Below are 20,199 nucleotides of genomic sequence, written 5' to 3' on the forward strand. Positions count from 1 at the left end.
CTCTCCTCCTCCCCCCCCCCCCCCCCCCCCCTCCACAGGGAAGGCTGGTACTCGAAGAACCTGGACACCATGCTGCACTGCGTGGATATCTCCAGCATCGGTGGCTCCCGCTCCATGATGCAGCTGAAAGTCACAGCTCTGATGAGTGCTGATTTATGTGTGAGTCCTTCAGGTTCTGTGGGGAATAGGTGGATGCTGGAAAATTGGAGAGGAGTAACTTTGGGTAACACAGGGAGTATAAGGCAAAAGAGGAGAAGACCGTAAAGCTTCATTAATCTTAATTTATTTATTTTATTTATTTAAAGGCTTTTATATACCGGAGTTCATGCACTTGTGCATACCACTTCGGTTTACACAGAACAAGGAACAGAAAATTACATCAAACAGATTGAACAATTAAACAAATATACAATTACATCCAACAATTGGGTATAAATAACATGGCTAACTTAGTAGGAACTTAGAGTTTGAGGTAAAGGAGAGAAATAGTACCAAGTGGTAACAGAACAATGTTAATAGCTAAATAATAAATATAAATAGTAAATACAAATTCTTATAATAAATACAGGTGTTTACAGATTACAGTCTTCATGAAAAGTTTACGTCTACAGAATAGGGTTAAGTAAATAAGAACTGGCGGTTATTTCTATAGGAGTGAAGACTTCAAAAACTGAGGTTACATCTGGATTAAGAGGTATTGGTGTAGCATGCTCAAATATTTAATGATTTGGAATTGTGAGACCAAGGATAAAAATTAGGAGTTGTTTGATATGATTATAAAATCGAGAATGATTCAAGTTCTGGGATGTGGTTCTGAGCTAGACCTTTAAGTGTAGGCTTTTGTAAAGAGCCTACACTTAAATGAGGGATGCTATTGATACATCGCAAGGGCATAGCTCATGTCATGTTGACTCCAGTCCCACTAATTCAGTGTATCGAATCACTCGAGTGGTGACACCAGCAGACCCAGCTTCCAGTTCCACCACTACCTACAGCTCCTATTGTGTGACCTTTATTGAGTTACTTGAAACTGGGATATTTTCAGATTCAGCTCCTGATCCCACTGCTGTCACCAGCTCTCAATAGGTGTTTTCCCTGTACGTACCAGGATCAGTCCAGACGGTGGGTCATGTCCCCCGTCCAGCAGATGGAGTCAGACAAAGCTTCGGAGGGTGCTGACATATCAACCAGTGCACCCTCCCTAGATCCTCAGTATCTTTCTGACTCCAGCAGATAGGAGTAGGGGAACCGTGTGCTTCCCCCGTTTGGTGGACTTTTCTCCACAGTTCTATTTTTTTCTGCTTCTGTTCTCAAGGTTGGATCAAGTTTGGTTTAAAAAAAAAAAAAAGTTTTAAGAAAGTTAGAAGCTCTGTGTGGGAGTTTTCTCATCTCTTGCAAGCAGTGCTGTGTGGGCACCTTCCCTTCCCCATCCCTCCTTCGGTGGGGTAAGTGGCTCCTTTGGGCTTTTCTGTTATTTTTCTCCTGTTTCCTCCTACAGGTTCTAGCCTCTTTGCTGTTAGGGTGGTGGATGCTGGTGGTGCCAGCCCCTCCCCCCCCCCCCCCTCGCCGCGCTTTCCCCAGCGGCCCCGAGATACGCATTCCCTGGGGCCGCCTCAGCAGAGAGGTACATTCCTCTGCTGTCACCGGGGATAAGGGTACAGTGGAGGCGTCTTTCCCGCTCCCCGCGGCACTCTTTGGTTGTCTGCTCCGAGCGGCTCACCTCCCTCCTCTTTCCCCCCCCTCCCGGTCGTCCCCGAGCATGCCGCAGTCCCACTGCTCGGCGTGAGGCGGCCCGGAGTCGCGAGGGTCACACAAGGGTCTTTGTGAAAGGTGCCTCCCTGGTGGGGAGGACTCCTCCCTGCTGCAGGATAAAGCTTTTTCGCGCGCTGTGGACTGCAGGAGCCAGCCCCATCCCCGCTTTCAGCGGGAATGGCAGCCATTTTGGAAGCAGGGGACAACGTGCAGCAGCCATCAGGAGATGCAGGGGAGGATTTCTTTGACATACCTCCGCCGATGCTTACCCCGGTTCCCTTGCTAGCTCTCCCGGTACCACTGGGGGACTCCCCTACTGACACCCCCCCCCCCCCCCCCCCACGTTCTCGGCGGAGTTCATTGTGATTATGCACAATGCTTACCTGCAGCGCCTGGAGAATCCTAGGGTTTCCGGGTTCGAGCCACCAGCCAAGGCTCCCTGGTTATCGGAGACACCCATGGGGGCCTAGGGCACTTCGGGGGGGGGGGGGGGGAAGCACCAGAGCCGGACCAGGGGGCACCCAGGGTACATTTTGCCCTCCCCTCGGGGGGGGGGGGGGGAGGGGCGGCCCCTCTCCCGGATCCGGGGGGAAATCCACCGTCTTCACCTGGGGATGATCCGCTCCTCGCTGCACAACTGGAAGGAGATGATCCATGGGTCCTTCGCATCTTTCAAAAGGAGGAGCTAGAGGACCTAATCCCTCATATCCTGCAGGAGCTGGACCTCGAGCTTCCCCCAGACCCCCCCGGATCCCCCGCGCCAGTCGTCGCCTCTTCTAGCAAGAAAGGGGATCCAGTTCTGGCTGGCCTGCGCCCCTCGTCCCGGGCCTTTCCCACCCATGCCACCTTCCTACACCTCCTGGCCAGGGAATGGGATACTCCCGAAGCCTCCCTCAGGGTCGGCCGGGCGATGGAAAAACTTTATCCACTCCCAGAGGACATCCTGGAGCGCCTCAGGGTTCCAAGGATGGATTCAGCGTTGTCGGTGGTTACCAAATGGACAACAATACCGGTCACGGTGGTACGGCACTGCGTGACCTCCAGGATAGGAAGCTGGAGGTCTACCTAAAGAGGGTTTTTGAGGTCTCGGCCCTGGGAGTTCACGCTGCCATTTGTAGTTCTTTTGCGCAGATGGCTGGATTCCGTTGGGTCCAACAACTTCTCACCTCCCAGGAACTACCGCCGGAGGACACAGTCCAAGCGGACCGCCTGGAGGGCGTCATAGCCTACGGAGCAGATGCTCTGTACGATCTGCTCCGGGTCTTTTCAAGGTCCATGGTCTCCGTGGTCTCGGCAAGGCACCTCCTCTGGCTTCGCAACTGGTCGACAGATTACTCTTCCAAATCCAGCCTGGGATCTCTTCCTTTCAAGGGCAAGTTTCTCTTCGGAGACGACCTCATCATTAAGTCTTTGGGGGAAAATGCGGTCCATCGTCTGCCCGAGGACCGCCAGCAGCCTAATCGATCATTCACTTCTTTCCAGAGTCGGCCCCGCACTCAACGCCACTATTGCGGCCCCCGGCAGACGGTGCCCCGGGCTCCATCCACCAGAACACAGTCGTGGCCCCATTCCTTTCGTGGACGCAGACCACCCAGGGAGGGGGCTCCGCAAGGGGTTTTCTCCAAATCCCCCTAATGATGCCAGGCTCACCCACTCCTCGACCCCCCCCCCCCCCGGATCGGAGGACAACTATCCCTCTTCTACAAGGAGTGGGTTCAAATCACCTCGGACCAGTGGGTCCTAGACATCCTAAGGAACGGCTACGCATTGGAGTTTGCTCATACCCCAAGGGACAGATTTCTCTTCTCACCATGTGGTCCGAATCACAAGCGACAAGTTGTACAACAAACCCTCGACAGGCTCCTGGATCTCGGGGCCATCTTGCCCGTCCCCTCTGGAGAGGTGGGTTTGGGCCATTATTCAATCTACTTCGTCGTACCCAAAAAGGACGGAGCCTTCCGCCCAATCTTGGATCTCAAGGAGGTTAACAAGTCCCTCCGGGTCCTTCGCTTCCAAATGGAGACCCTGCGCTCCGTGATCGCGGCGGTACATCAGGGAGAGTTCCTCGCCTCTCTGGACCTGATAGAGGTCTATCTCCACATTCCAATCCGCAAGACTCATCAGAGATTTCTGCATTTCAAGATTCTCAACCAGCACTTTCAATTCCCGGCTCTCCCCTTCGGATTGGCGACTGCCCCACGGACGTTCACAAAGATCATGATTGTAGTGGCAGCAGCTCTCCGACGGGAGGGAATCCTAGTCCATCCCTACCTGGACGATTGACTCATCCAGGCGAAGACCTTCTCCTAGGGACAGCGGGCGGTCTCCCGGGTCGTTCACCTCCTTCCATCTCTCGGCTGGGTGGTGAACTTCACCAAGAGCAGTCTCAGGCCTTCGCAGCATTTGGATTTCTTGGGCGCATGCTTCGACACAGTTCAGGGCAAGGTTTTCCTACGCCCGGACAAGGCGCAATCTCTCCGAGACCAGATCCAACACTTCGCCACGCTTCTGGAGCCCATGTCTTGGGATTATCTGCAGATCCTGGGATCCATGGCCTCCACCATCGATCTAGTACCATAGGCATTCACGCATCTGCGTCCCTTACAAGCAGCACTACTCTCGCGCTGGAAACCGGTATCGCAGAACTACCAGCTAGTCCTCCCTCTCCCCTCGATTGCCAGTTCCAGCCTCCTTTGGTGGTTGGATCCACTGCATCTCGCACAAGGCACCTCGCTTGAAATGCCGGATTGGGTTGGGGAGCACTGTGTCAATGGAGCTCTGCCCAGGGGCAGTGGACAAAGGCGCAAGCCGTCTGGCCAATCAATCGCCTGGAAACGAGGGCTGTGCGTTTGGCACTTATTCATTTCCTGCCTCTCATGAGAAATCGAGCAGTGCAGATCCTGTCGGACAATGCGACAACTGTAGCCTACATCAACCGCCAAGGCGGAACGAGGAGCCGACATGTGGCTCTCGAAGCAGCCCGCCTGATGGCGTGAGCAGAGCGGTTCCTCACACGCCTGGCAGCTTCCCACATCGCAGGCGTAGACAACATTCAGGCGGACTACCTGAGCCGACAGACTCTGGATCCCGGGGAGTGGTCTCTCTCTGACGAGGCGATGCAGCTCCTCATCAGTCGCTGGGGGACACCCTGCCTGGACCTCATGGCAACGCCTCAGAACGCCAAGGCGCCATGATTCTTCAGTCGCAGGTGGGAACCCAGGGCGGAGGGCGTAGGCGCACTGGTCCTCCCTTGGCTGGGTCATCTCCTCCTCTACGTATTCCCGCCCTGGCCTCTAGTGGGCAAGGTGCTACGAAGAATAGAGATACATTGGGGGTCCGTCATCCTGGTAGCCCCGGAGTGGCCGCGACGACCATGGTTTGCGGACTTGCTCAACCTCACAGAGGACGGCCCGCTGCGCCTCAGACATCTTCCTCGTCTACTCCATCAAGGGCCGGTATTTTTCGACCAGGCAGAATGCTTCTGTCTTGTGGCCTGGCTTTTGAAAGGAGGCGGCTCCAGCGCAAAGGTTACCCTGACGCAGTAGTCTCGACCCTTCTACAGGCTAGGAGGACCTCCACTTCGGTCGCCTACGTGAGGGTCTGGAAGGGCTTTGAGTCATGGTGCACTGAGCACGACACTCATACCAGCAGGGTTTCAATACCCCAGGTCCTCTCATTCCTACAGGACGGCCTGGACAAAGGACTCGCCTACAATTCTCTGCGAGTACAAGCTTCCGCGTTGGGTTCGTTCATTCAGTCAACCGATCACCCTTCTCTCTTGTCTCATCCGGATATCACCTGTTTCCTCAAGGGGGCGAAGCATCTATGGCCTCCGGTCCGGACCCTTGCCCCTCTTGGAGTCTTAACCTGGTCCTCAGGTTCTTGCAGGGCCTCCTTTCGAGCCCCTTCGCCACACCACCATCAAGGACCTCACCCTGAAGACAGTCTTCCTGGTGGCCATTAGCTCCGCACGCTACATCTCGGAACTCCAAGCACTCTCGTGCAGGGAACCATTCCTCTGTTTTACGGACACCAGGGTATCTTTACGTACAGTGCCTTCCTTCTTTCCCAAGGTTGTCTCAACTTTCCATGTGAATCAGACGATAGAGCTCCCGTCTTTCGCAGCCGGTGAGCCAAGATCTCTACGACATTTGGACGTCCAACTGCTTATTCGTCCTCTGGTCGGGGCCACGAAAAGGGTCACAGGCCAAAAAGACCACGATCGCGAGATTGCTCAAGGAAGCAATAGTGACCGCATATGTCGGTGTGGGTCGGACTCCTCCAGTGGGGGTCCGGGCCCATTCACAGGCAACCTCCTGGGTGGAATCCCAGTCCGTCTCATCTCAGGAAATTTGTCGGGTTGCGACTTGGAAGACACTGCATACCTTCACAAGTCATTACCATCTGCATCTACAGTCGCCAACCTCCGGATACTTTGGCGACCGGGTCATTCGAGCAGGGCTTTCAGGGGCCCACCCGATTTAGGGAAGCTTTGGTACATCCCACCGTCTGGACTGATCCTGGTACGTACAGGGAAAAGAAAATTACTTCTTTACCTGCTAATTTTCGTTCCTGTAGTACCAAGGATCAGTCCAGACTCCCTCCCAGTTACTGCTGGGATACGCCTGCTCGATCTGCCATTACATTGCTATTTTTGGTTTTCTGTTGGTCTTTTGCCTCCGTTCCTCGAGGCTGTTCGACAGTTCTCTGTGCAAGTTTCAATTGTTAGTATCATTTGATCTACTTTCAGATACACTTGATCCAATCCTTTCTAGTTTGTTATTCTGGCTTTGATATTCTCTATGCTGAGGATCTAGGGAGGGTGCACTGGTTGATATGTCAGCACCCTCCGAAGCTTTGTCTGCCTCCATCTGCTGGATGGGGAACATAACCCACCGTCTGGACTGATCCTTGGTACTACAGGAACGAAAATTAGTAGGTAAGGAAGTAATTTTCTTTTTTCCCTTTGCTTCTCCCAAGGAACTGATATCATCCATGTGGTTTCATTTTCTTTTTTATTTTTGGTTGTGTGTCTTTCAGAAAAAAGTTACCATGTGTATGAGGGATCCTGTGTTGGCAAAGGAGCTGAGCATGGAGAAACTCACCACAGTCATGGATGGACAGGCATGGGTTTCGCTTGCCACAGCCTATTCACATCTACCATATATATTTTACCTAAAAACACACCCTCACAAAAACCCAGACACTATGCACACCACATCTACTCATGCAAGCTCTGTCTAAAATCAAGTTCCCAGTAACCCAGCTGCTGAATAAGTACTGTGTGCGTACACTCACGTACACAGAAACCTGCAAATAGGTGCTATAATCCTCCTGCTTTTTTTCAGAATAGCTCGTTTTCTTGTCTGACAGAATCGGAGAAACCAGCACTTTCAGGCTTCACTCCAGCGTCTCAGCCACATTGGAAAGGTAAGAAGCAAAATCTACCCCCAAAACACTCAGCTTCCCTTCAGCGGTTTCGTATATAAATACTTGATTTGTTTTAATCTTTCTTTTTTTGGCATATAAGAAAATTTGAGTGCTTGTGCTTTTATTTTGTTAGCATAAACTTCCATGAAATGGGAACATTACATGATGCCAATTTGTGTTTTCTTTTATATAACAAAACAAACATTTTGAGAAAATGTGCTAAGTGCAATAAGGGAAATTTCAATTACATGAATACAGTTTAATAAAGTACTGTTTAATAAAAAGAAGATACTCAGAATAAGAAATTTGTCTTATGTCTGGTTGCTGTCAGGAAAGTAGTCTTTTAATTAAGTGGATCACAAACAGCCACCAGATGTAGCATTGTGGATTACAATTATGATAATTCTGTCCATTACTATCAGAACTTATGGAATATGAGAAATGATTTAATAGTAACATGGAGTAAGTTTTTACTGATGGGCTCCCAAGGAAGGCAAAACAGATGGTATACAGTATCTTTTACAGAAGTCAACTGGAGAGAAAGATGGCTGACTCATGCTGTTAAATAAGGGAAGTAGTGAATGAAAGGGATGAGTGATTGCAAGAATAAGATAGGAACATGATAGATGATCTTTTCTACATTCTAAGAAATTATGAACCAAAGATTTAATGCTTGTTTCCCTGTATGTACCCGGATCAGTCCAGACGTGATTGAGCCTCCTGTCCAGTAGATGGAGACAGACCAAAACTGAAAGGGTATCCTATATCAGGACAGAGCCTACCCAGCAGCCCCTCAGTATTTGTCTGTCTCCAGCAGATGGATCAGCTCACCCTGCGGTTCCCTGATCTCGGCTGGTCAGTCACTTTTTTCCTGTTGGGTACTTTTGTCTCTGAAAGATCAAGCAAGTAGTAATTTATTTCCAGTGTTTAAAAAAAAAAAAGATTTAATTCGTTTGTGTCGGACTCTTGCCTGTCTTTTCTTTTATCAGGAGACGGTTCTGTCTCCTGGCTCTTGCGGGGCTTAGGGGGGCTTGGCCCCTTGTGTGTGGCATAGCCTAAGCCCTATTTTGCTTCCCCGGTGATTATTGGGGGGTGAAACTGGTGGTCCAGTCCCTCCCCCCCCCCCCCTTCCCTGGCTGCCTTGGGGGCTCAGAGCTCCTTTTTTTCTTCCCCTGTCCCTCTCAGTTGAAAAAAAAAAAAAAAGAAGTGAAATATCTAAAAATCCACAAGCTGGCAGCCAGGGTGTTTGGTGCAGAGGAGCATGCAGGGTTCATTCCTCTGCCTCCGCTCCTGCCGGCAGCTAATTTTTTTCAAATCAGCTGATTTTTGCTGAAGATCGCAGCTCCTCTTCAGTGAATATGCTGCGTCCACATTCCTGCACAGCTTGTGGTGAGCCCTCGATGTGCCTATCGTGCAAGGGGCTCTGCTCTGCGTGTTTGCCGGGTGAGGAGGGTCCCTCCTCGGCAGCACTTACAAATTCAGCCCGGGGTCGCATTCCTCACCGCATGGCAAGGTCGTTCCCGGGTCGGCAAACCGCGGGAACGGCGGACATTTTGGGTTTTTCAGCAGCTCCCGATTTGGGGCTGCTCAGCACTGAGGAATCAAATTTTGCAGAGTTTCCCCCCGATTTGAGCCCTGTGCTGTCCCAGGACGAGGTCCCTGCCCCCCCCCCCCCCCCCCCGGCAAGGCTAGGCCCTGTTTTTCATCAGAATTTGTGCTTCTCATGCGCAAATCTTACTTGGCCAGTTTGCCAGGAGGAGGAGGACCCTTCCCCAGTCCCCTGCCAGCGAAATTCCCACGGCCAACTCCGCCGCCCGCTCCTCTTACTCTGGAGCCGCAGGGATCGGTCCGGGTACGGGTGGTCCCGGGGGTACCTCCCATTCCTGATCCTCCGATGCCTCTGGTCACTCCGGATCCAAGTATGGATTTGGCAGGGGGGATGACCCCCGGGTCCTCCATGTGTTTCAAAGGGAGGAATTGGAACCCCTCATTCCCTTTGTCCTCCAGGAGCTAGGGATTGAGGGCCCCCCTGCGGATACTCTGACTGCTTTGCTGCCCAAGCATATGGACCCGGTCCTTGCGGGACTCAGGGCTCCGGCGTGTGCTTTTCCCTTCCATCCTATGCACAAGTTGCTGCTCCTCCGGGAATGGGAAGCTCCTGAAGCGGGGCTCCGTGTCGGGAGGGCTATGGACAAGCTCTACACCCTCCCGGAGGACTGCTTGGACATGCTGAGAATTCCCACAGTAGATTCTTCTCTCTGCGGTCACCAAGCACCCCACTATCCCAGTAGTGGGGGCGACGGCCCTGAAGGATGTACAGGATCGTAAGCTCAAATTCCATCTAAAACGTATCTTCAAGATTCTGGCCCTGGGAGTTCGGGCGACTATCTGCAGCAGTCTCATGCAGCAGGTAGGTCCTAGGTGGGTTCAACAATTGCTCGGCACTCAGGACCTCCCGCCTGCAGAGGCGGAGAGGCTGAACGGTTGGAAGGCGTCATTGCGCATGGGGCAGATGTGCTGTACAACCTCCTCCGTGTCCAGGCGAAAGCAATGGTCTCGGCGGTATCCGCCCGAAGGCTCCTCTGGTTGCGCAATTGGTCGGCGGACCCATCATCCAAGCCGCGGTTGGGCACATTGCTTTTCAAGGGTTGCTCTTTGGAGAGGACCTTGAGCAGCTTATTAACTCCTTGGGGGAAAACAAGGTTCATAAGCTGCCTGAGGACCGTCCGAAACAATCTCGGTCATTTGCGCCCTCCCGTCCTCGATTCTGGGTCAACGGAGATATACGCCTCGTGGATGCATCGGCTCCTCTAGAGGTTATTCTTCCCAGTCTCAATCTTGGTTCCAGCCCTTTTGTGGGCGCAGGCCCTTCCGCGAGGGGGCTTCTCAACGCCCCACCCCAAAGCCCGCCCCACAATGAAATTCAGTTGACCCATTCCTCTGTCCCCTTTCTGGGTGGTCATCTCTCCCTGTTTCTCAAGGAGTGGGTCAAAATCACGTCGGACCAGTGGATTCTCGATTGTCTGAGACGGTTACGCTTTAGAATTTGCTCGATCTACCGGACCTCTTCGTAGTCTCTCCTTGTGGTCGTCTGAAGTGGGAGGTGGTGGACCAAACACTCACCAGGCTCCTGAGTCTGGGTGTCATTGTCCCATTTCCTGAGGAGGAACTCGGCACAGGCCAGTATTCCATCTGCTTTGTAGTGCCCAAGAAAGACGGTGCTTTTCGTCCAATCTTGGACCTCAAGAGGGTCAACCGGGCCCTCAAGATCCCGCATTTTTGCATGGAGACCTGAGAGTGGTCATCGCAGCAGTTCATCCCAGCGAATACCTCACCTCTCTTGATCTGACAGAGGCCTACTTACACATTCCAATTTGCCACGATCACCAGAAGTATCTTCGCTTCCACATCCTGAACCAGGATTTTCAGTTCCGGGCGTTACCCTTCGGTCTGTCCACCGCGCCGTGCACTTTCACCAAGGTCATGGTGATGGCGGCTGCCCTCCGCTGAGGAGTCCTGGTCCATCCCTATCTGGACGACTGGCTCGTGCGGGCTAAGTTGGAGATTTGCTGCCGGCAGGCGATAGATCGGGTTCTAGCTCTCCTCACCTCTCTCGGGTGGATAGTCAATTTTCCCAGAAGCGATCTTCAGCCTTCCCAGGTGTTGGACTTTCTGGGTGCATGCTTCAATACTCGGATCGGCAAGGTGGCCCTACCTCGTGCTCTCAAGCTTATCGTCCAGGTGTGAACCCTTCTCTCGCTTCCGCTCCAGACGGCGTGGAACTACCTCCAGGTTCTGGGATCTATGGCCTCCACCATCGACCTAGTCCCCTGGGCGTTTGCGCATATGCGACTGTTACAGAGAGCTTTGCTATCCCGTTGGCAGCCGGTGTCGGAACAGTTTCACACGGTTCTCCCGCTTTCGGCCTCTACCATCGCCGCCTTGCAGTGCTGGTTTTTGCTTCCTCATCTTCTCCGAGGAATGCCTCTTCAGACTCCACAGTGGATTGTAGTAATCATGGATGCCAGTCTCTCTGGCTGGGGAGCAGTCTGCCAGTCTCAGACCACTCAGGGGATCTGAGACTGGCAGAGGCTGGTCTTCAATTCAGTCTCGTTGGTACATCAATCGGCTGGAGGCCCGGGCGGTGCATCTGGCTTTACAGGAGTTTCTGCCCCTGATCTGTGGTGAGGGTCCTCTCCGACAACTCCACCATGGTTGCTTATATCAACCGTCAGGGGGGCACTCGCAGTCACCTGGTGGCTCTAGAAGCCATCCGTCTCTTTGCCTGGGCAGAGCGTCATCTGGATTGCCTGGTGGCCTCCCATATAGCAGGCAAGGAGAATGTACAGGCCAATTTCCTCAGTTGTCAGTCTCTCGATCCGAGAGAGTGGGAACTCTCCGAAGAAGCCATGGATTTGATAGTCAACAGGTAGGGTCCCCCTCACCTGGACCTCATGGCGAACTTGCGCAATGCCAAGGCCAACAGATTCTTCAGCCGCTGGAGGGAGCACTGTTCGGAGGGAGTGGATGCTCTAGCTCTCTCCTGGCCCGCAGACGTCCTTCTCTACGTGTTTCCTTCATGGCCTCTGGTGGGAAAAGTTCTTCGAAGAATATAACTCCACCAAGGGCCAGTTGTTCTGGTAGTACCTGAATGGCCTCGCAGACCGTGGTTCGCGGATCTCGTCAACCTGGCGATGGACAGGCCTCTTCGTCTCAGCCATCTTCCTCGTTTGCTTCGGCAGGGGCCCGTATTTTTCGACCAGGCCGATCGCTTTTGTTTAGCGGCCTGGCTTTTGAACGGAGACGCCTGAGGCATAAAGGCTATATGGAGGAAGTTATCTCCACTCTACTGCGGGCTCGTAAGCAGTCTACTTCTCTGGCTTATGTACGCATTTGGAAAGTTTTTGAGACCGTTTGTGCGGAATTGGGTGTCTCTGCACGCTCCGCTCTGATTTCATTGGTACTTTCCTTCTTCCAGAAGGGTCTCTCCAAGGGTCTTTCCTTCAGTTCTTTGCGCGTGCAAGTATCCGCTCTCTGCTCCCTTCTTGGTAGAATCGAAGGTCATCCCTTGGCGGCTCACCCGGTCGTGGTTCGGTTCTTAAAGGGTGTCAAGCACCTACGGCTGCCCGCTCGCTCCACTTGTCCGTCGTGGAGTCTTAATCTCATCCTTCGGGCTTTCTGCGGCTCCGTTCGAGCCCCTCCATCGGGCTATGGTAAAGGATCTCGCGCTCAAGGCGATCTTTTCTCGTTTCTACCTGTTCCTCTCGGCGGGTTTCAGAAATCCAAGCGTTGTCCTGTCGGGAGCCTTTTCTGCAGTTTTCTGATTCAGGATTCTCTCTCAAAACTGTTCTTTCCTTCATGCCGAAGGTCGTTTCCTCTTTCCATGTCAACCAGTCTGTGGAGCTTCCTGCGTTCTCTCAAGAGGAGATTGCGAGTACTGCTGGGGGCGATCTTCGCAAGCTTTTGATGTTAAACGCGTTTTACTTTGGTATCTCCAGGTTACCAATGACTTTCGGGTCTCTGATCATCTTTTTGTCCTTTGGAGTGGTCCCAATCGGGGCAAACCAGCTTCTAAGACTACTATTGCTCGGTGGTTGTAGGAGGCAATTTCCTCAGCCTATCTTTGTCAAGGTTGGGTGGTTCCTGAGGGCCTAAAGGCTCATTTGTTGCGTTCTCAAGCTACTTCCTGGGCAGAGAGTCAATCGGTTTCTCCACAAGAGATCTGCAGGGCCGCTACATGGACGTCCCTGCATACATTTGCTCGACACTACCGGCTGGATGTGCAAGCACCGGTTTTTGGTTCTTTTGGTCAGCAAGTGCTTTGAGCGGGACTGTCTCGGTCCCACCCGGTTTAGGGAAGCTTTGGTACAACCCACGGTCTGGACTGATCCAGGTAAATACAGGGAAAGGAAAATTAGTTCTTACCTGTTAAATTTTCGTTCCTGTAGTACCACGGATCAGTCCAGACGCCCTTCCCTGTTTTCTTTCACGTCGTCCACTCGAAGCTTTTCCTACAGATCTCCAGATGCCAGTACTGTATTCTTATCTTCAGGACACCGGAAGCATCAATTTTACTGACCAAGTATATGCAAGAGCGTTTTTTCTACAGAGTTCCTTCAAAGGTTGTAGAGTTACTCAGTTGAGTTTTTTTGGTTTCTTGCTTGATCTTGTTCTTTGTGTTTCTCTGCTTTGACAATGGTTATACTGAGGGGCTGCAGGGGTAGGCTCTGTCCTGATATAGGATACCCTTTCAGTTGGTCTGTCTCCATCTGTTGAACAGGAGGCTCAACCACGGTCTGGACTGATCCATGGTACTACAGGAACGAAAATTAACAGATAAGAACTAATTTTCCTATCACTAGCATGCATACAGCCATCCCATTTTATGACCTTTTACTTGATCGATAAATGCTTCATACAAGTTGTTATAGTGCATTTTTCTAAATGTTGCAGCTACAGGTATTGCTCTAGGTTTGCTACAAGAATCGTCTGATGTCCTCTTGTATATGAGGTGTATCAAAGTTTAAGAAACAATGTACTGATGTTTATAGTAGTTCTGCTGTTAAATTATATTTAGTCTTGGATAAATTTCTTAAGATTTGTATTCACCTTTTGTGGCTGATCGGTACTTGTGGATCACGGTATATTTAAATGGGTTAAATGCTTTTAGTATTTGCAAGATGTGGATATCTTTGTTCAAAGGTGAATCTAATTGTATGTGTGCGCGGCTATAAATAAAAAGTTACAAAAAAAGTATTGCATGCAAATTATAGTGTAGGGAAAAGTGAGGATGCTTCATAATGTAGCTGGTTTACATCAAGACTGATATGATAATTTGAGCAGTGTCTGACTTTGATCTATCATAATTTACAGAAAATCTAACCTCTCAATCATTTGATGACCCCAACCCCCAAGTAACAGGACCTTATATGAGATGTTTTCAGCTGAAGCAGGTGGACGTGCCAACGAGCCCTATTTTTAGCTCATACTGAAAATACAAGTAGCCATTAATATCTGATGCAGATAAGGGGCGGTAGTGAGTTCCACAGATCTGGTGCTGCACTTCTTAATGCTCTAGACCTTGGGTTTGTTTTTTTTTTCAACTGGAATGTTTTGAGAGCGAGAGCAGCTAGCTGTTATGTTTGGCTTCATAATTTTTTTGATGATGATACTCTTATCCTTCCTATCTATTTTATTGCTCATTTTAAAAATTGTCTTTCATTGCAGTCTATTCTGTGTTACCAATGTCTGTGTATAGAGAACAGTTTTTAAAAACGATTTAGGCACCTATAGCAAAACAGTTTCAGTGTAAATGTTGCTTGTCATTTGAAACTCCTTCTACTGGACAGCAAATGGCAGTGTTTCACAGTTCAGTTCAGCTCAGGTTCAGTGAAATGATTACAGTGGTTCTTTAAATATTCAGTATGATCTGCAACAAGTTGCTGGCGTATCAGTCAATTGAGATAGATCGAAGCAAGAGAAAAGTGCATGATTTTAAGGCTCCATAAGAAATACTTTGGAAGACATCTTGGCAACATAAAAATACAAAAATGAGGAGTTTTTTTGTTTTGTTTTTTTTAAAGATATGTTATGATTATAAAGAAGATCCAGTTTACAAGAATGAATGGACTGTGATTTGCTCTGCTTTGGTGTTTGAACATATCCCTTTTTTCGCTCATTTTATTATATTTTTTGTTGGGTCATTTGGATTTTCTAGGTTAAATTTATATATAACTTGGTATAATTTATTTTATTTGTTTATTTAGTAGATTTTTATATACCTTTGTTTGGACTAGCCGTCACAAAGGTTTACAACATATTAAAAATAAATAAATCCAGAAAAATATATCAACCATAAAATGAAATGTAATCATAAAACAAGATAAGAAAACACAAAATAGAATATTTCATAGTCATAAATACAGTTAAAAATCCAATCGTCCTTTGAGATCAATCAGGCCGATTCAGTAAAAGTTGCGGGAGAGCAGGCGAGCGCCTCTTTTTTTGACAGGAGCGGCGGCTGTCAGCGAGTTTGACAGCCGACGCTCAATTTTGCCGGCGTCTGTTCTCAAACCTGCTGACAGCCACGGGTTCGGAAACCGGGCGCCGGCTAAATTGAGCGTCCGGTTTTGAGCCATGGGCCGATTTTACATTTTTTTATTTTTTTTAAATAATTTTTTACTTTGGGACCTCTGACTTAATATCGCCGTTAGTGGTCCTTCCGGCTATGTCTCCTTCTGTTCCGGAGCCAGGGCTGCTTGCTCCAGGTCTCCGAGAAGAACTGGACCGGATGGTTCAGGAGGCCATCTACAAGGCGATGCAATGACTCCAGGTTCCTCCAACACTGACACCGGTACCGATTGTGGAACCAACCACTGACCCGATTCCGGCAGCGTTGGCACCACTGCTCTCCAGGATGGAAGCGCTCATTGCCGCTTTTCCACCGATGGACCCCGGGTCGCCGATGGCTCCGGTCCCCGCTTACTCTGTCATCGGGAGGAGAAACACCGTTCTGCATCCCTCCATCGGGAGTTCTACCTCAGCCATCGATGCTGATATGTCCATCGCTACCGGCCCGTCGGCGCCACCAAGCCATCCATCGATGCCTTCGATGCCTTCATCGGTGCCTCCAATTATTCCTTAGATTCCTTAGGAGCCTAGACCAGGACCCTCAAGTATCCCACCATCCCGTCCTTCTCTAGTTCCTAGAGGAGCAGGTGCCGATCCCTATGATACCTGGACTGATGATTCCTCCCCAGACACTGATGATTTGCCTTCACCACCTTCACCTACTGAAAGTAGAAAGTATTCTCTTCCAGAGGACCTTTCTTTTATAGATTTTGTGAAGGAAATGTCTGAATTGGTTCCCTTCCAATTACAGACTGAACAGGATGATAGACATCAGATGATGGAGTTGCTATAATTCCTGGATGCTCCCAAGGAAATAACCTCCATCCCTATCCACCAGGTTCTTCTGGATCTCCTCAAGAAGAACTCGGAACATCCTGGCTCCATTGCTCCAGTCCACAGAAAAGCTGATACTACCTATTTGGTGCAGTCAGCTCTGGATTTTCAGAAACCTCAATTGGATCACCAATCTGTAGTGGTAGAATCTGCACAGAAAAGAGCAAAGAGATCAAAGCCTCACACTTCTTTTCCCCCTGGCAAGGAACAGAAGTTTCTAGATGCCATTGGTCACCGTGTCTTCCAAGGATCAATGCTCATCTCCCGAATTGCTGCTTATCAGCTCTATAAGACCCAATATAATAGGGTCATTTTTAAGCAGATACAAGATTTCACAGACTCCCTGCCTCAGCAATTTCAAGATCAGCTCCAAACCCTAGTAAACAAGGGTTTTGAGGCAGGCAAGCATGAGATCAGATCATATTACAATATCTTTGACACTGCTACTAGGGTATCTGCAGCCGCTATTTCGGCAAGGAGATGGGCCTGGCTCAAGTCTTCCGACCTTCTCCCTGAGGTACAAGACAGGTTATCAGACTTACCCTGTGTAGGAGATAATCTGTTTGGTGAACAGATTCAACGGACGGTGGTGGAACTTAAGGACCATCATGAGACCCCTAAGACAGCTCTCTCTCCATTACTCTTCAAAACAGCCCTTCCGAAAGGACTCTAAGAAGTCATTCTTCCACCACCAACCAGATTCCGTTCCATGAGACCTTTTCAAAAAGCCCAGTCTCATCAGACACGGAAACAAAAACCGCAAGCAGCTCCTCAACCAGGTCCTGCTTCAGGTTTTTGACTTCTCCCTAGAGAGCAGCAGCCAGCTTCCATTGCCTCACATACCAGTGGGAGGTCGACTGTGCCACTTCAACAACATATGGCACTCAATCACCTCAGACCAATGGGTACTGGCGATAATTGCTCAGGGTTACCATCTGAACTTTCTCTCCGTGCCACCGGACTCCCCACCTCTACCGACGTGGAGAACATCCGATCACTCCATCCTTCTGGATCAGGAGGTCTCCCTCCTCCTCCAGTCCAAGGCAATAGAACCCGTACCCTACTCTCAGAGCGGCCTAGGATTCTATTCCCGGTACTTTCTAATCCCCAAAAAATCAGGAGGTGTTTGTCCTATTCTGGAGCTACAGACCCTCGACAAGTACCTCCAGCAAGAGAAATTCAAGATGGTAACCTTAGGCTCGCTTCTTCCTCTTCTATAAAGAGGAGACTGGCTCTGCTCTCTGGACCTCCAGGACGCATACACTCATATTGCGATAACTCCATTACATCGCAAATACCTGAGGTTTCTGGTAGGCCCCAAGAACTATCAGTACCGAGTGCTTCCATTCAGCCTAGCGTCTGCGCTACAAGTCTTCACAAAGTGCCTCGTAATAGTTGCAGCCTTCCTCAGGACTCAAGGTGTTCACGTTTACCCCTATCTAGACGATTGGTTAATCAGGGCTCCCACTCAGCAAGCTGCTTTTTCGTCCCTCAATCTAACCTTACACACTCTAATTTCTTTAGGATTTCTCGTCAACTACGACAAATCCTACTTAGTCCCATCTTAAACCTTGTCATTCATTAGGGCAGACTTGGACAACTTGCAGGCAAAGGCTTTTCTGCCTCGACAGCGAGCTCTCACTCTCGTGACTCTTGCACACCAGCTGCAGTCTCAGCACTCCGCGACTGCACGCCACTTTCTCATCCTCCTGGGACACATGGCGTCCTCAGTTCAGGTCACACCAATGGCCCGCTTGGCCATGAGTCATGCAGTGGACTCTAAGGTCTTAATGGACTCAAAGCATTCAGCCCCTGTCAACCATTGTCCACGTAACTGACTCATTCCGTCAGTCTCTTGCCTGGTGGAAAAATCAGATCAATCTCCTCCAAGGCTTGCCCTTTCAGGCTCCAGACCCTCAATTAACTCTCACTACCGATGCTTCCAACCTCGGCTGGGGAGCCCATGTGGCCAATCTGCAGACACAAGGATCTTGGTCTCCAGAGGAAGCCAAACACCAAATAAATTTCCTGGAGCTTCGAGCAATCAGTTATGCTCTCAGGGCATTTCAGGATCGCCTCTCAAATCAAATTATCCTGATCCAGACGTACAACCAGGTGGCCATGTGGTACATCAACAAACAGGGAGGCACGGGCTCCTTCCTTCTGTGTCAGGAAGCTGCACAGATATGGGCGGAAGCTCTCTCCCATTCGATGTACCTCAGGGCCACCTACTTGCCGGGAGTGGACAATGTGTTGGCAGACAAGCTGAGTCGCATCTTTCAACTGCATGAATGGTCTCTCAACCCCTCAGTAGCGAACTCCATCTTCCAACAATGGGGATATCCTCAGATAGACCTCTTTGTGTCTCCTCAAAACCGCAAAGTAGAGAATTTCTGCTCTCTCATTTGCAGCAAAAACGCTCAGCCCAGAAACGCATTCTCCCTCTCATGAGCAACCGGTCTACTTTATGCATTCCCTCCACTTCCTCTTCTCTCGAAGACTCTCATGAAGCTCTGTCAGGACAAGGGAACCATGATCCTGATAGCACCTCACTGGCCATGCCAAGTGTGGTTTCCAATACTTCAGGATCTCTCCATTCGCAGGCACATTCCCTTAGGCAAGGACCCGCTTCTGATCACTCAAAACGATGGGTGCCTATGCCACCCCAATCTTCAAGCCTTGTCCCTGATGGCATGGATGTTGAAAGGTTAATCCTTCAGCTACTTAACCTTTCTGAACCAGTTTCCCGTGTCCTGATTGCTTCACGAAAGCCTTCCACGAGAAAATCTTACTCTTACAAATGGAACAGGTTTACGTCATGGTGCCCTTCAGTCCCTTGACCCCTTTACCTGTCCAATCATGAAGTTTTTGGACTATCTCTGGCACTTATCAGAGTCAGGTCTAAAAACCTCTTCCATCAGAATGCATATCAGTGCGGTAGCTGCCTTCCATAAAGGTGTTGGGGATGTACCCATATCAGTACAACCCCTTGTAACACGTTTTCTGAAGGGCTTGCTTCACCTCAAGCCTCCACTGCGTCCTCCGGCCCATTCTTGGGACCTCAATCTGGTTTTGGGTCGGCTCATGAAACCACCATTCGAGCCTCTTCAATCCTGTGATCTTCACTATCTCACATGGAAAGTGATTTTCCTTCTGGCAATCACTTCGGCTCGCAGAGTTAGTGAATTACAGGCTCTAGTTACCTATCTGCCTTACACTAAACTTCTGCAGGACCGGACAGTACTCCGCACTCACCCTAAATTTTTGCCTAAGGTAGTTTTGGACTTTCATCTCAATCAATCCATTATACTACCTACCTTTTTTCCCAGGCCCCATTCCAATCCAGGAGAACAGGCTCTGCATACCCTTGACTGTAAACGGGCTCTAGCATTCTACCTAGACCGTACAGCTGCCCACAGGGAAAGCACTCAACTGTTTGTCTGTTTTCATCCTAACAAGTTAGGGCAGCCTGTGGGTAAGCAGACTCTCTCCTCCTGGTTGGCAGACTGCATATCCTTTTGCTATCAGCAAGCGGGCATTCTATTTCAAGACCATGTTAAAGTACACTGTGAGGGCCATGGTGACTTCAGTAGCACAGCTATGATCGGTGCCTCTTCCTGACATTTGCAGGGCTGCTACCTGGAGTTCTCTCCATACCTTTGCAGCCCACTATTGCTTGGACATGGCCGGAAGACAAGATTCCATCTTCGGCCAGTCTGTCCTTCGTAACCTATTTACAATGTGACGTACCAACACCCTTCCGCCTACCCATTAGGGTTCAGGATGCCCTTGGCCAAATTTTTATCCCAGTCCTAGTGCCTTGCACACCTGAATAAATTTGCATTTCTTTATTTCTTTATTATTTTATTTATTTATTTTATTTATTTTGCTATACCGATGCTCAAGACCAGGTCTTATCGTACCAGTTTACAATGTAACTGAGGGGAAACCAATTAACATCTAGGTAGAAAGTAAAGTTACATTAAACAGGGGGCGTAAAACATGGGAGATGGAAGACAGGACAGGTTTTAAACTAAAACAACTGGAGAGTGA

At 49.9% G+C, this 20,199-nt stretch overlaps 1 protein-coding gene across 2 annotated transcripts in view; it reads left to right on the forward strand.

Moving 5' to 3' along the window:
• PRODH2 (proline dehydrogenase 2) overlaps nucleotides 1-20,199 on the forward strand; it is a 47,535-nt gene that overhangs the window by 1,775 nt on the left and 25,561 nt on the right. For both annotated transcript variants that reach the window (XM_029607073.1, XM_029607071.1), the window contains exons 4-6: nucleotides 39-159; nucleotides 6,793-6,876; nucleotides 7,101-7,182. In XM_029607073.1, the coding sequence (XP_029462933.1) occupies nucleotides 39-159; nucleotides 6,793-6,876; nucleotides 7,101-7,182 (287 nt within the window). The remainder of the gene's footprint in view (nucleotides 1-38; nucleotides 160-6,792; nucleotides 6,877-7,100; nucleotides 7,183-20,199) is intronic.

The sequence above is a fragment of the Rhinatrema bivittatum genome, chromosome 6 (assembly GCF_901001135.1).
Source record: "Rhinatrema bivittatum chromosome 6, aRhiBiv1.1, whole genome shotgun sequence".
Lineage (NCBI taxonomy): Eukaryota > Metazoa > Chordata > Amphibia > Gymnophiona > Rhinatrematidae > Rhinatrema > Rhinatrema bivittatum.